Here is a 13,514-nt window from a genome sequence, read left to right on the forward strand (position 1 = left end):
CAATTAATAATTTTATTGTTAATTTACCCTGCTAATTTGGCCATATATGTCAGCGCAATTTCATTTTAGTGATCAACTCACCAGTCCCCAATGTGGAAGATGCGAGGTGCTTTCGGGTAATAAACTTGTAGAGGTGATTTTAAACAAGTATCGGATACGCTGAGTAAGGTCCAGTCCCAATTGTAATCATCGTAATTACAAAATTTTTTACTGCAGTCTCTCACTGACTCCCACATGGAGCGGTTGAAGGCCATCCCCATGTTATGCTTTCCCGTCACCCAGTTGGTCACCACACCCTGAAATACAGAAGCAAATATGAGTACCCCATTTTTCTAACGCGTGGTACAACACACAAACTGAAGTAAAAAAATGATTTAAAAATAAAATGAATTTAAAATCCACAAAGAAATAATATATATCCGTAGTCGCAAAAACTAAACGCAGTTAAAAGTCGGGAACTAATACAGCACAACCTACACACATAAGAATAGCAAACTTCTAAACTAGGCCTACTACAACTGGTACTACTTTTTCAAATAGAACTAAAGGGTATAATTGTAAATGATAAATGATGGCACTGCCCTGTAGTTAAGCCAAACCGAAATTTGGGTGCTCAAATAGCTAACTACAGTCCAAGATTATTCGGTGCACAATTCAAGCAATATCGCCAACCACTAAAACGTAGGTATAAACTTCGTGATAAGATTTACGAGTACACGTAAATTTCAAAGAAGGCAAGATAAAACTTGTGCACCAGTCAGTCAGGAAGTATCATTCTAAAAAGTGAAATTATGACCACCAAGATGCAATTTTTAGTTTCACAATTCGCAATCTTAAGCAACCAACCGAACCAGTCAGTCAGATGTACGAAGCAGATTGCAGATAAGAAGGATAAATGTGAAGAGGAGGGTAGGAGAGTGAATAGGGTTTGATAAAAAATATCACCCCCACCCCCGCTGTAAATCATTCGACTGGGCAGGACAATAATTACACAACAGATTGAACTAGAGAAATAAACCAGTAAAAAGAACAATTGGATTGTAACAAGGAAGAAACAGACAAGAACATAAAGCAATAAATGTTTATAGTAGACCGACCCAAGACAGCAAATGCAAATGTCTAGGAACTGAAAAAAAATATTTGACAAAGAGGAGATTTAAGCAAGTGCGAAACTACTGTGAATATAGAGTTTTTGAAGGTATATTGCATAGAATTTCTAATCTAGGGAAACTAGAGGCAATTAGAGAACTGGTAATTCCAAGCTTTTGCAGAGAGAAAACATTAGAAAGGTACGATAAGAGAAAGAGTTGTGAACCTGTGCAGCGTTATGTTTCATCCAGGTAGAAACCATGTGGATAGGATAGAGGTATGAAATCGGCCGTAAGATTAGAGGAAGCTGAAAAGTCATCAATGGAAAAAAAGACACAGGAAAATGTCAGATAACGCGTACAGTGCAGGTTTTGAAGTAACAATTGTAAAGAACTATCATTTTTTCGTTTCGGATTTAGGATAAATTAATTACGAGGCACCGAGTAGACCCGAGACATACGCTATAAAGCTTACAAAATCTTATTTTCCTAAGCACAAAGATATTACAAAATCCCTGAAATTTAATAGCAGAGGACATCAAACGGAACAAGATTACAAAGTCAATCTCCTGGACGTTCAAGAGGGGATGAGCTTATAGGTACATCTATGTGCATACAGATTTATGTGTAGTTGTGAACATTCTTTTAACAAACTTTGTGGAGTAATCATGCATATAAAATTTCTCTTTGGTTAACGATAAATTTGAAAATTAATGAATATTTTCAATCTCAAGAGTAAATTAATTCCCCTAAACAATTTCTGTTTTTTTGGAACGCATACATCACATCACTTCAACATTAAGAAACCATGATTTTCTGTATATTTTCATAGTGCCCGCAGATTTTGGAAATTTCCCCTCCTTCCACAAACTAACTGAACTGTCTAAAAGCTTATCCGTTTGTAATCTAAATTGGCAATGTGTCAATCTAAATTGCGTAATTTGTCTGTTTTCTCCACTAAAAAAGAATCCAATTTCGACACCAATCTCTTTCTCGGTGTGTGCATGTAGGATCGATGGGTGATCCAATACGAGGGAGGAAAATATTCCTAATCTTTCCTGAAATCTCAAGCAAGACGGGAAAACAAAGTAAGAGACACTTGTAAAGAACATCCAGTGTGTATCAATCTGTCCAAATCAAATAATGCACACGTGATATGAACGGAGAACACCACTTATCCATACATATGTGTAGCAGGCTGAGAGGCTGAGAGTGAAAGCGTAGAATTTTCATGTCACCTTTTCCTTGGCATGATTATAATCGTTTATTTTATTTTATACGCCATATATATACTTGAGTATTTTTTATTTATAAAGTGTCAAACACGTGTTCTTGTCACACAAGGAACAGGAACTAAAACGCCTTTATTCTTAAACCGAGGTAATTTATTCTCGTGTCCATATAGCTTTCTCCAATTTGCGTAGATTGCCTCGAGTTAAGGCCCAGCATCACACACACCGAGAAGACACCACTTGAATAATAAAGTGCATAACGTCTTTTCCTCTTTTCCTACAAGAACGGATTCTATCTAACGTTCTATTTTGGACATGAATGAGAAGAGTAGCTTGCGACGCCAAAGACCAAAAAAACAATAGGGATCACATCACATTATGGAAAATGGGAAGAATGAATGACGATTGTACCGACACAATTAACGTAAACATTACCTCGTGCTGATCATAAATTAACGGGAGGGAAGAATGTGATGCACATTGTAGGGAAATGAAAGGTAGAGTTAAAAAATAATAATTTAAACCTTTATCTTTCCCAGGTGAGCTATAAGATCTGCGTGTTCGACTCAAGGTGGAACGAGACGAGAGACGAGACCACCAACCAAAACTGGAAAACTTTATCAATGAATAATTCTTTCGAGTTATTTCCCCCGAGAGGGAAACTCGAGACCGGGTAGCAGCAGCACAACAGCAAATACAAATTCTGCCTACTCTTCTCCCCCAAATCTAAGAATTCCAATTTCCTCAGGATGGACAGGTTCGAATAAAATATGAGAAGCACTGGACTAAAATCACTCAGACATGAGGCTAGTCAGAAGAAAGCAACAAGCTACAAATAATAAATGACATGGATGACGATCTCCTGTAGCACAAAGTAGCGTCTTTCAGACTCACATAAAAGGACAAAGGAACTGGATAACTCCATGGAGGAGTTGTTCTGACCAAGTAAACAATACTCAGAGGCCGAGAGGGAGAGAAAGCTAAAGAAAGAAAGAACGACCACCTGCCCCCCAGACTGGGTACCACTGCTTTCTTCTCGTTTTTTCTTATTTCTTGTCACTGCTCCTCATGTCACACGAAGTTGACTCTAATGAACATTTCCCATCCTAACGAAATAGAGAGAAAGAGGAGAACGTTTTTTTTTGCCACAGATGACAGAAGAAACGAATGTAGAGATTTAAGTATATCTTCGACAATCCTTCGATAAGAAGAAAAAAGTCGCATACACGGCTTTGGATAGAAAGCATGACAGTTGACATGTGTGACTTCTTAGCACGACGTGATGAGAGAATGACGGAAAGTTTTTCAACCAAAAAAAGAATAGAGAGAGATAAGTTTAAAGTTTTTTAGAATTGATGAGAGAAAGTAAAGAATTGGGGACAGCAGTAGTGTCCCATTTCCATTAATGTTAAATTTGTTAATTTAAATGGTTGTTTAGGTGGAAAATGCTTTTTAAAAAATCGACCATACGTCTAATAATAGAAAGACATTCTCTCTGCATTTAGCAATCACGCAATATAAATTGAAGATTTGCGTGTAAAATTAAATGTGATCCAGTACAAGGCGAGTGTGTTACTTGGTAATTAATAAACCTTTTGGACGGTATTTAAAAACCATTCGAACATTATGGCTGCTAAATAACATGGACAAAAGTATCAGCGTTGGCCACAAACAAACCTGTGATAATTTTACCAAAGAATTATATAAATATATATACAACCTGAAACGAATGAAATAGTGTACTCCCATAAATAGTTAGTATTTAGTTATTGATTATAATCTCTCGCCCGGTATTGATATACATGCATCTTGTAGAACTCGCTAAAATATGGCAAACCAGAGAGGAGGAAATTAAGCGGATGATGGTGCGGAAACAAAGTCGGAGTATCATCAACAAAAATTCATTCAAGTTTCTTGCATCTTTTCCACAGAGATGTATATCTTTTCCATCTTTATGCTTGACGAGTCTACGTGCGTATTTCCTCTCTGCATTCGGCATTGCCACATATTCACTCCACAGTTTATCAAACAGAACTTACATACATACACATATTCTCTTTTTGGTCAATTATTTTTCAAACAGAGGGTAATACTATTCTTCAACTTTTCGTAACAACAATGAGTTTCGCAACATAAATTCGGGAGAATCATTGCGAGTAACCCGGAATGGGGTAAAAGCTCAAAATAGTAAGGCAACAATCTGTCGTTATTTCTTCTTTTCAAATAGAGAAACTTTCCGAAACATGGCCAGATCTCTCAGAATCCGAAAACTTTGGAAAGTCTAACAAAGAACCAAAGTTGATACATTTTCTGCGAAGATGTAACGGTTATATGTTATGACCATGTTTGTAGGATAGGAGAGTTGATCTAGGATTATGCTCTTCTTGGTAATTCAATTTTCAATAATAGCTTCACATCTCACACTATTCTGTGATGCTTGAGTAGGTGAATACGTAGAAGCCACTGTGCATTCTAGGAAATGTTTCCAGGTCGGTTATATTGCCTCATCATTTTGAAAAGACGAGATAAGAGCTGAATGATAGGAGGGATCTTCTTGCCCACAATTTCGTCGTCTTTAATCACAACATGTACTTAAGATAACCCACCTGGTTATGAGCAGATCTAATATTCCACGTCTTAAGATAAGTTCCCAACGCAATTAGATTGCATTCTTTACACGAGTTTCTAATCATAGCTGTCTCCAGGAGGTTAAGTACCCACAAAAAATCCGGGGTCACGTAGTGATCTTCCTCCAGGAATGCTACGACACCTGGAACATAAAAAGAAACAGAGTTAGCAATAAACATGGCGTTACATACGTACATAAGAACTTTATTAGCGGTGTTAATGGTGAATTCCACTTTTGCACATGTTAATGGATCTCTGCAGTCTAAATACATGGGCGTAAAGAACTTACACATGTATTTACTCCGTATGTGTGTATAGCTAGAAGCATCTCATCTCTATATCTGGTGAGAATTTCACGACATTGCCCACGTAAAGAATCACAACTCTGCTCTGCCCATGTCATCACAAATGAAATAAATTCTTTCCGGAGTTTTATGGGGCTTAGTAAGGAGGAGACAGATAGACAGGCAGAATAACGTGCAAGTAGCGCTAAGTGGAGTTGAGATCGTATAGGTCATACCACCACAAGAAATAAAATCAATTTTACGAGGTCCTAAATTCTACTTTTCGCACACACACACTCTCTCACACACTCACACACACGAACCCAAGAGGTACATACATATCTAAGCTCCTGATTAAATAACTGGTTCAAGACGGAACAATTATTTTACAACCACCTAGTTTAGGCACGTACGGCTTGTTCTCCAAGTTGGAAAATATAAGAGCTCAGGAGCATAGGTCGGTGGCCACATGCACTCCGAACTACGGTGTTCTAGTCGAGGACGCGGAAAAAATCGTGTACTCCGGCCTCCGAGGAAGGGAGGACTCCGACCCATGTTTGGAGTGATAAAAGACCACCAGCACCTTATTTGTGGGAGTAACAAGGCTAATAGTAAAGTCAGCAACGAAGCAGAAAATTGGCTTGAAAGCGATTTATTTCCCATTAGTTGGCTGTCTATCAAACAATTCAATTTGGTTGATTTATCACCTCACCTGTGTAATTTCGGAGGACGTTGATACCTCCAAAAATAAAGTTGGCTTTCCACCACCAATGATGTTTCGGCTGCGTGTAGCTCGCTTCCCGAAAGTGACCGTGGACATCAGGATGTTGCGCATTCCGACAGTTTGCTGCTTGTGCTCTACAAGTAGTAAAAATACATGGGCCAATTATAATCAATTTTCCTATTTTTGTCAGCAATAAAATATTTTCATTCGTCACAAAATAATGTTCAATGCCATAATTGGGGTTTCCGTTATTTTGAGCAATTGCTGCTCCTTCGAGAAATTAATGAAACGAAAACCATACAAAACTGTCCAACAAAAGAACTACCACGAACATGTATACACGACGGTGTCTCTGCGTGCATAATTATTATAACGTACTCTTTTATCCCCCTGCCATTACAGGTAACATTTACAATAGCATTTTCAGTAGTGACCATTCTTTCTTCACAGTGAATTTCGGACACAACCAGCAGAGAACACACACAACAACATGTCATCTCGTTCCGAACAGCACATGCATCAACTCCCATCGTCATCACCTTCCACACTACTTTTTTTACGAATACATAAAAATAGAAGTAAACCGAAAGGGTTCAAGTAAGTAGAACCATCCATACGTCGTCATCATCCTCATCGCATCTCTCATTTCGTCTGCTTCTTCCCAAAAGCAATAGAAGGAAGCTGCAGAGTTTTCAAGTTTATTGTAAATGTTTGTTTGCAGTACTAAACCACGACGGTCATAATGTGAGATGAGATGAGTCGCTCCTACTGAAAGAAGAATGGAGAGATTTCACACGGGGCTGCTGAACCGTAGACAAATGGATGAATGCAAGACCGTTCACATTGAATTGGGGGCTAAATATTCCCTGAAAACTCCATGCACAATAAAATTCGCAACTTATGTAATATTCGTTCCGCATCCAAATTCTAACATGTTTCAATGTATCATCTGCTGTACGTAAAACCCCAGCAAGACTTTGTGAATAATGCTCAAATGCATAGAACCCTGTATCCCTGCTACGAGTTATGTGTGCAGTAAAATCCCAACCAGCCACAACTCACCGGAAGGAAGAAAACCAAAATTTCTCGTTTTGTCGGGTAAATAATAACCAAGTCTCACAAAACAACCTGCCATGGCGTCATTCCTAAATTAACAAGATAATGTGCAAACTGAGATAAATGACATTTGCAAACAGAAATTTATTAATGTAAATATAATAATACACCAAAACTTTGGTTGAATGCATTGCGAAGAATAAAAGAAATAATGAAAGAAAAGAAATCTTTGATGCCGACTCGACGGTATGAATCAGCCACAACACAACCTGCATGATTCCATAATAACTCACCTACTAAATAAATTTCATGAAAAGAATTTGCGAAAATCTTTTATTCAACCCAAGGAAAAATGTCAAGGATCATTCACGCTAACCACCAAGTATTTACGAATACCTAAGGCAGCAGAACATATTTGCAAACCAGAAAACTCGATAATTTCCTGCTTCGTTCCTCCGGTATTTAAGTTTCAAGCTCAATTTCACCACAAACCTAAGGACCCTCAAAGAGTATGAGCATCATACTGAAAATACCCACGAGTACCTCCACAACTCGCATATATCTGTACTTCTGCTTTCTGCACAAAGACAAAATCCTTGAATATAGCAGGTTTCAAACATCCCCCCTTGAGTCATGAAGCCTCGTGAAAAAAATCGTGTTCAATTTTCGACTTGTAAACGCCAAATGTGGCCCATTTATAAAAAAAGAGAAAAAGCTTTGCCTTTGCGTGAATGCTGCACAATTCAACCGGTTGAGTTGGTCGGTTGGTTGTCTACTCCTCTACACATTGCAAATATACAGTGAACTCCAGCATGGACAACAGATTTGCAATTTGGGAACGTCATTCTGCACAAAGGCCCAGCATGTTTGCCAGCAACTGATGGCTCAGCTTGGTACATTTCTGGCCCTCGGAATTCCATAACAATTCGATTTGACGATTTGCTCACTCACTTCATGAAGAAGACCCGTAGATATTTTTTAATGTTCGTCTATGTCTGTCAATCCGTGCTCCAGTTTTAACCCATTTGCTTATGCAGACTGTGGTTACATGAGACGGGAGGGGAAAGGGTGCCAAAATTTTTGCAGGAAGAAATCATCGTCTTATTACCACGACCAGACGGAATGATGATCTAACCTGATGCTCGGGAAGAAACAAGAAGCAACCAATAAGAATCCTTCAGTTCATCAGATGTAGACCAAAGGAGATTAAGGTTGTGGCAGTGATTATATTGAGAACTCCAAAAATCAACAGATTCTTCTCCTGTAGGCTTTTAGCTAAAGTGCACTTAGAAGAAGAGCAAAGAATAGTAATAATGTCGGATGGAGATGATGATGTTGCTAAAGAAATGCTAGTTTTGCAGTAGAGGTAGCCAGTTTCCACATCCATCCACAAAACTGTTTGTTTTCTGCCTATTATGGCCCTCTCTCAGCAACGTTCTGTTTAAACTTTTCAAAGAAAGAAAGAAAAGTGCTTTTGACTAGTTAATGCTTTTTTACTGGCTAAAAAGCATCTGCACAAGCACACCGCTGCTGCTGCTCCCGACCCTCAGACCAGATTGGATGAGAATGCAATGATGGGAATTCTATTCTATTCTTCAAAAATAAACTCATGGATTTTACTAATAAAATGTATTTCATGATGCATGCAATTCAATCAAGTAAACCAAATCCGAGTACACACACAACTTCCGGTCGAGTGAAGTCAACAAAAATCACAGTGGTTTTGATTCTGAAGGTTACTTCAAAATACGCCCGAATGAAAAGTATGTAGGTCTGTCGTGCACTAATTCAAGTCGAATATTTGCACAAATAACCACGTTACCTCTGATTATCAAATTATATGAGAGCCACAATGACGAGTCACAATTCAGACAAATTCATTGGTACAATGTCACCTTCAATTACCCCGTACATACGTAATCTACTCATGAAAAGGTCTATCAAGCTATCTTGAAAAACTTATGTAAACTAATCATGAACACGCAAACGGTGATTATGTATTGATGCAAGTATGTACATATGTAATTTATGTTACGCAGTGATAATTATTATTTATGCAAAAAATACTACCACTCACTTTGCAACGGGCATGTCTCGTGGGCAGTCGTCCGGACTTTCTCCAGGAAAGCGGTGTGGATTGAGCTGTATGGAAAATGGGTAGAAAATTTGCATCACTCGTGTAAAGTCTATACTCTGAATGGCCTCGTTGAGTCCGGGATTGAACAAGTCGTGTGAGAAGATCACGAGGCAGTTGTCAATCTGAGGAACTCGGCTCAAACTCTCCACCAAGAGGGACAAGTACTCGACACGAGAGTGAACTTGAATCACGATGACGAACGTTCCTGGCCCTGCAGAATTCGAATGGCAAATTTGAGTTCACCACTCACGTGACATTTTTGTACAAACTCAATTTCACGAGTGGAAATAAAGCTGACTTACCCACTGGACCAAACTTGTCGAGGTTGTAGATTGTCTAAAATATAACAATGACAGGTTTTCAGTGGTTATAACGAATGTTAATAAAGGAAGAGTATCAAAAATTCCATTGCATATATATTCACTGGGGATGCTCTTTGTAATGCATGCACAATAAAATAGGATGGGCAATGGTACAATAATACCCAAGTTCCACCCCAGTCATACAAACTTAATCAGATCACGTTCTCAACTCCATCACATGTTGACTTAAATTTGGTCTTGGGAGAGAAAGTTGAAGCACAAGTTTCTCTTCTCACGCACAACTTCATCCGTCGAGGAGGAGCAGGGTTTCAAATCGAAAACGACGCACCGACTCCCAAAGTGTTTTGGGGAAAGAATTTAATGTCATTATTCTCAATCTTTCCAAGACGTCCTTAAATATGATATCATTATCGTGTCTCCCTTCCTTCCAAATTCAAACATTTTCCCAAATGGATACATATAAATGTCTCGTGTAGCTAGATAGAAAAATATTTTATGCCCCTTGCTGAATAAGTCCATCCAAATATTGTATTTTATGAGCGGGTAGACTTTTATTAAAGCGTATCCAAGAAAAACGAACCACAATTTCTGAAATTAGGCGATCCAACTTTTCATTTAGGACGTGACATAACACAATCGCATCTGCCAGGTATTTCACAATCATGCTCGCATGACACCAGTCAAACCAACAACTTTTTTATCTCGGGCAGCAGCAGCGGGGTTGAATAATGGGATGAAGCCGCCCCTTGTCTCTTCCTCCTAATTGGTTACCCACACGGGTGGTGTCACATAACGAGAGAAAAGTGATATCTATTGGTAATAAAAAACTTTTGCCTTGTTGGATCGATAAGACTACAACATCAAAGGGAAGACAACAAGGATGATCATGTCATGTTGTGAGTCTTCTCATCGTAATCGTAAATTAGCTCAAAGTCGTATAACCTCCAAAAAGGCTGCCAGCAAGAAGGAAAAGGATGTGAAGAAAGGTTAGAAGGAGCAACAAATAACGATAAAGGAAAGTACATACGACAGATGAGCACGGACGAAATACATGACGCACGCAATAGCTAAATAAGATGAGAAAATGCCAAGTGAAAGTCGAGCCTCCCTTCCCCCGAGGAGGCCGGATTTTTTCTAACCAGAAATGTAAACCTCCACGTCAAAGATTCCATTTCGAAAGAAGATAAAGACCAACGCGAGTTTAAATAGTTTGAAATGTGAGTATAAATTAAATCCTTTGAATAAATTGATTGCAGTTGTGGACGAGAAAATTGAACGTGTCAACTCATCAGTGCTACGAAGATTTCGCAACTTTCACTATTTTTTCGTGCAGATAGTTGAAGGAATATTTCCAATACGACGAGCAAACCAAAATTAGACTGCTGTTAAGAACTTATTTAGCGGAGAGAAAAAAAACATTTCGTGTTTCAATTTCCTGTCCCAGAAAATCAAATCGTGACAGGCTGAACCTAAAACATACATAGATTGTAATGAATATATTGCTCTGCATACCCAGCAAGCAATAGATTCAATATTAAATTGAAGAATAAGAAATGCTCGGGAAAAATTCAACTCTATTTTGAGACACAAGTGAAAATCAACCCAGGACTGACATACAGAGTCCCAAGCAGTTTTCTCGAGTTTTCTGATAACACGAGGCTCGAGATGATGACACTCATCTACTCTTCCGCACGTAGGCAAGATTTCCATCCATCCGTTCAGCACTCAAAATTCAATCTTCTCTTTTGAATCTTGAGATAAAAAAAGTTAGGAATTTGCAAATGTATAACAAATGTTTAGAACTACGTATCACTGTCTGCCTGTTCCTACATATTTACCACGCTGAGAAAAAAGTTCAATCTGAATAAACAGTTGGTGTGAACGTTATGTCGAAATTATATATGTGCTTTTACAAGAGTGAACTGGGTGCATGGTCGAATTGTATCATAAACTAAAATTTATTACAGCTTAAAACGCAGAGAACGAATATGGATGGATGAAGGAATCCAGAACAAATAAACAAACTTATTCCACACATATATATTTATGTATGTATCTACAGGTCAGAATCCGCTGTGGGGGACTATGACATTGTAAGATAGGGAGGGGAGGAGCTTAGTAACATTGGAAGGATACTTCTGTGGGGACAAGGTATCCGATATTCTGCGACCCTTGGTACGGATAGCAAAACTTCAAACTAGCCCAATCCATTACATCATCCAAAGAGTACGAAACTAAGAAATTACGACCGACCGTATTCCAAGGAATGGTCGCTGAAAGCCTGCAACTTAATAATCCCTTCATCCCTCAACGACACCAGATGCATGAATTTCGTTGATGAACAATGAAAACTGGGTAATTACATACTCTGTTGAATTATCAACACTTGATTAGCAGCCAGCTAACCAGAAAAGCGTTGTTTAAAGCGTTCCATCTTAATTGGCAATCCCGGAATTTTTCAATTTCGAGCAAATTCTTGCGTGAAGAGAATATTGAAAGCCAAACATCAAAATTAGACACGGCAAACTTGGCAAACTAAATACCAAGAGTTGTACATACAAATTTAATACATATCGCTTACAATTTGCTAGCTCTATAGCTCGAATTTCGATACGATCATGCTTTCATATGTGCATACATCAGTCTGCACGCATCTGTTGTGAACGGATTAGGGAGGATTTAAAATCTCAGGAACAGCAGTATCAAGTGAAATCTCGCCAAATCTCATTTCACTGCTTGTGTTCCTCTCTGGTTGCATTATTCGTGGAGGAGACAAGACGGGTGCCAAAATCTCGAGAGCCCCATTACCGTCAACGACATGAACGATTCTTTCCTTTCGGTTCTCAATTGTCTTTAAGCAAACTATGCCTCGTCGCAGCATTGACAAACGAATATACAAATAAATGTAGCGAGCAGAGACACGAGTAGAAATACAGGTGATACGAGATGAGGTATCAGCTTTCCTTCCTGCGTCGTTAAGACTGGGAAGGGAATCCAATTAGCTATGTGATTTAGTGGATTTGAAAACGAGCAATGTGTGTGCTCTCGTACTCGTACCTTGGCTGCAGCCGTACTTATCAATTGAGAAATAGAACGGGGAAATAGACACAGAGTTAAATTTACTAAACAGAACAAAGCAAATACTGAATGCGTGGATACAAAGTTGAAGAGGAGAATGTGTGGCCATCCGTGTATAATAAATCAATTATCTATTTTATCTTTGTCCCTCTTCTCGTCATTCATGACTTATTATTCCCGTGTGCTGCTTCTTGCCTTGTACATATGGCTGAATTTAACTCGATAGTTTGCTAAACATTCCAAATAAGTAATCCATACTACCAACCACATTTTCTATTCATTATCTCTTTACAAGGGAATAACTTAAAATGGTTTCATTTTCGTTGCCCATTAGAAACCCAAATTTCACTACACTGCGCATGTATTTATAATGGAAGTGGTACGTATAGCAGTCCATATGTTCATTTTTAGCCTTCTTGGCCAATAAGGAAAGTAATTGGGTGGACTGGTGCATCACTAAAATCCAATTAAACACGTAATTAACTCTTGAATTGTTTCCAAAGAGAGACAGACGGAATGATCATGAAGGAACAGAGAGCCAAAAGATTGACACTATCTACGCACATGCACTCCACTCCACGCCAATAGCTTCAAGCCAACCATCAAAACGTGCACATCTCGAAAACTACCGATTTTGATGAACTAAACATTATTTTGTAATGTGGTCCATCAGTAAACTGCTCACCATTCTGATTTGCGTCAAATTCAGACCAAAGAAATTAGCAAACGCATAAAAATTTTGAATTTCTTGCGCATCAAAAATTTACCACCTGTCGATTTTGTTCCTTAGAACTAAAATTTGTATAATAATGTCACAATTTCTAATAAATATCTCATATTTATACATTTTCATGTATGCTAAAAATAAAACTCGCTTATCAATGTGCGATAACGAACACAAAAAGTGATGGGAAGGAAGTAAACGCATAATATTGCTGAAATTGAAAATTATGTTAGGAATCAA

At 38.3% G+C, this 13,514-nt stretch overlaps 1 protein-coding gene across 4 annotated transcripts in view; it reads right to left on the reverse strand.

Moving 5' to 3' along the window:
• LOC110862032 (alpha-1,6-mannosyl-glycoprotein 2-beta-N-acetylglucosaminyltransferase) overlaps window positions 1-13,514 on the reverse strand; it is a 30,565-nt gene that overhangs the window by 1,284 nt on the left and 15,767 nt on the right. For 3 of the 4 annotated variants that reach the window (XM_035845187.1, XM_035845189.1, XM_035845188.1), the window contains exons 4-9: window positions 9,452-9,485; window positions 9,090-9,360; window positions 5,945-6,090; window positions 4,927-5,090; window positions 1,316-1,396; window positions 82-296 (exon numbers count right to left, since the gene is read on the reverse strand). In XM_035845187.1, the coding sequence (XP_035701080.1) occupies window positions 82-296; window positions 1,316-1,396; window positions 4,927-5,090; window positions 5,945-6,090; window positions 9,090-9,360; window positions 9,452-9,485 (911 nt within the window). The remainder of the gene's footprint in view (window positions 1-81; window positions 297-1,315; window positions 1,397-4,926; window positions 5,091-5,944; window positions 6,091-9,089; window positions 9,361-9,451; window positions 9,486-13,514) is intronic. The other variant, XM_022111177.2, reaches the window with a different exon arrangement.

Source organism: Folsomia candida, unplaced genomic scaffold (assembly GCF_002217175.1).
Source record: "Folsomia candida strain VU population unplaced genomic scaffold, ASM221717v1 Fcan01_Sc048, whole genome shotgun sequence".
Taxonomy (NCBI): Eukaryota; Metazoa; Arthropoda; class Collembola; order Entomobryomorpha; family Isotomidae; genus Folsomia; species Folsomia candida.